At 65.2% G+C, this 1,848-nt stretch overlaps 1 protein-coding gene across 1 annotated transcript in view; it reads right to left on the bottom strand.

Annotated features, from left to right (window-relative positions):
* Positions 1-604: 604 nt before the first annotated feature.
* The window catches only part of XAF1 (XIAP associated factor 1), a gene marked incomplete at its 5' end in the record, with an annotated part of 5,028 nt that continues 3,784 nt past the window's right edge, over positions 605-1,848 (bottom strand). The window contains one exon of the mRNA XM_044683204.1: positions 605-1,271. Coding sequence (XP_044539139.1) covers positions 1,221-1,271 — 51 coding nt within the window. The remainder of the gene's footprint in view (positions 1,272-1,848) is intronic.

Raw genomic sequence — 1,848 nt, 5'->3', positions numbered from 1 at the left:
AGCCGCCCACGGCTAACTGGGGTGCAGGGGGCGCCTTTGTGACGCCGCCAGGCCCAGGCCGGGAGGCCCCGCGCTGCCCTCCACGGGCGGAGGTCCCTGATCTGTGGACCCCGGAGGGACGGCCCCGCCCGGGCCGGGAAGGATGGAAGCCCTCCAGCTGCGCGCCCCGGGGCTGCCCCTCGCCCAGTCTTTGGTCGCTTTGGGACCGCGGCCTTGCCGGGTGGGCTCCAAGGGCCTTCCCGACTCCCGGCCTGGATGCTGCCCGGGGAGTTCGGGGACAGCTCCGCGGGCCTCGCGCCCCCCGCCGTGTTCGGGGGACGACTTGAGCCCCCTGGTCCGAAGTGGAGGCCCCTGGCAAGGCCTTTGTTCCGAGGAGGCCAAGAGGCTGCGGAAGTCTCACCTGTTCTACGTTGGGGAAACTGAGGCACAGAGGTGCTTTATTAAGGTCGGTCAGCTCGCCGGGTAGGGAATTCCTGCCCTAGCCCAGCCCTCCAGACCCAGGCGCGCAACGGGACCCCCCGCCTAGTTAATGGCTGTGGGGGAAGGGAGGGAGGGAAGGAAGGAAAGAAGGAAGGAAGGAAGGAAGGAGGGAGGGCCGGGAGAGAGGGAGGAAAGAAGGAGGAAGAAAAGAAGGAAGGGATGGAGGGATGGAGGGAGGAAGGAGGGCAGGCAGGCCGGCCGACCAAACGCTTCCTGGAAAAGAGAACACCGCCCCCCCCCCAGTGGTTCGCCTGCTCCATTTCCGGAGCCCCATGGTATGAGGAGGCTCGTGACAATCAGCGGAGGGGGCCCCTGGGGCCTGGCCAGTGGGTCTCCGTAAGCGCCCGGGGAAATCCAGGCCCGGTCCTGGGGGCGGGTTGGCTGACCCCGATTGTTCCACTTTAACCCCAGAGAAGGAGCGTTTTGCGTTCTTCGGGAATAAGTACATTCATTTCAAAGGAGGCCAACTCGAAGGGAGAGCAAGAGAACTCGGGGTGGGGGGAGGGGCCCGAAGGAGGATGCCCCGCCCCGCCCCGCCCCGCCCCGCCCCGCCCCGCTGGCCAGAAAAAGTGGGTGGAGATTCAGGTGTTCTTTCCACCCCTGGGGAAGATACAGAGCAAAGCTGGGTAAGGCAGGCCGGCAGGCCGGCAGGCAGGCAGGGAGGGGGATGGATCTCCAGGGCGCCGCCTCCGGCGCTGGGCCAGGCTGGGGTTTTCTAGATTCTCCTCTTCGGGAATCCTCTACTTCAGAAGGGGTCCATTGGGGTGAGACAGGAAGCTGCGGCACTTCTCCTAAGGGAGGGGATGGTGAAGAGCCAGGCGGCAGGCAGCAGGCAGCAGCGACCACTTGGTGCTGCTGGAGCCTTGGGCTCTCCCCTCTGGCCCAGCGAGCAGGGGTGCCAAAGCCCTACCTCTGGGGCCTGTAGAGCCTGGCTATCTTTAACCCTTTTTGGCTGCCTCAGTTTCCTGGGCGCCTCTTCTGCCGTGCCATTCCTCTGCCCCACCTCCTCAGCCCACTGGGCCTCAGCATGTGCATTCTCTGGCCCTTGTCTTGCATTTTCATGCCCCTTCTCTGGGCTTGGAAGGCTCCCCCTCCCCCCTCCCCGTGGAAACACAACTTTTCCTTAAGCCCAGCTCCTGCATCACCTCTTCTGGGAAGCCTGCCTGGATCCTTGGGCAGCCCGTGGCTTCTGTACGCCCCACCCCCCTGGTTACCCGGGAAGGGGGACTTCTCTTTCCTTGCCTCCTTCCAAAGGGCCCACCTTGTCCTGTAGCCACAAAAGTAGGTCCTTAACAAAGCCTGGCTGCTGCTTGGCTGTGGCAGGGAGAGGAGTGGGGGCTGTGGGAGCTTGGGGCGGGGGGGGGGGGG

The sequence above is a fragment of the Gracilinanus agilis genome, unplaced genomic scaffold (genome assembly GCF_016433145.1).
Source record: "Gracilinanus agilis isolate LMUSP501 unplaced genomic scaffold, AgileGrace unplaced_scaffold15903, whole genome shotgun sequence".
NCBI lineage: Eukaryota > Metazoa > Chordata > Mammalia > Didelphimorphia > Didelphidae > Gracilinanus > Gracilinanus agilis.
Note: the sequence above shows the minus strand (reverse complement) of the source record. Positions and strands in the feature narration are given on the sequence as shown.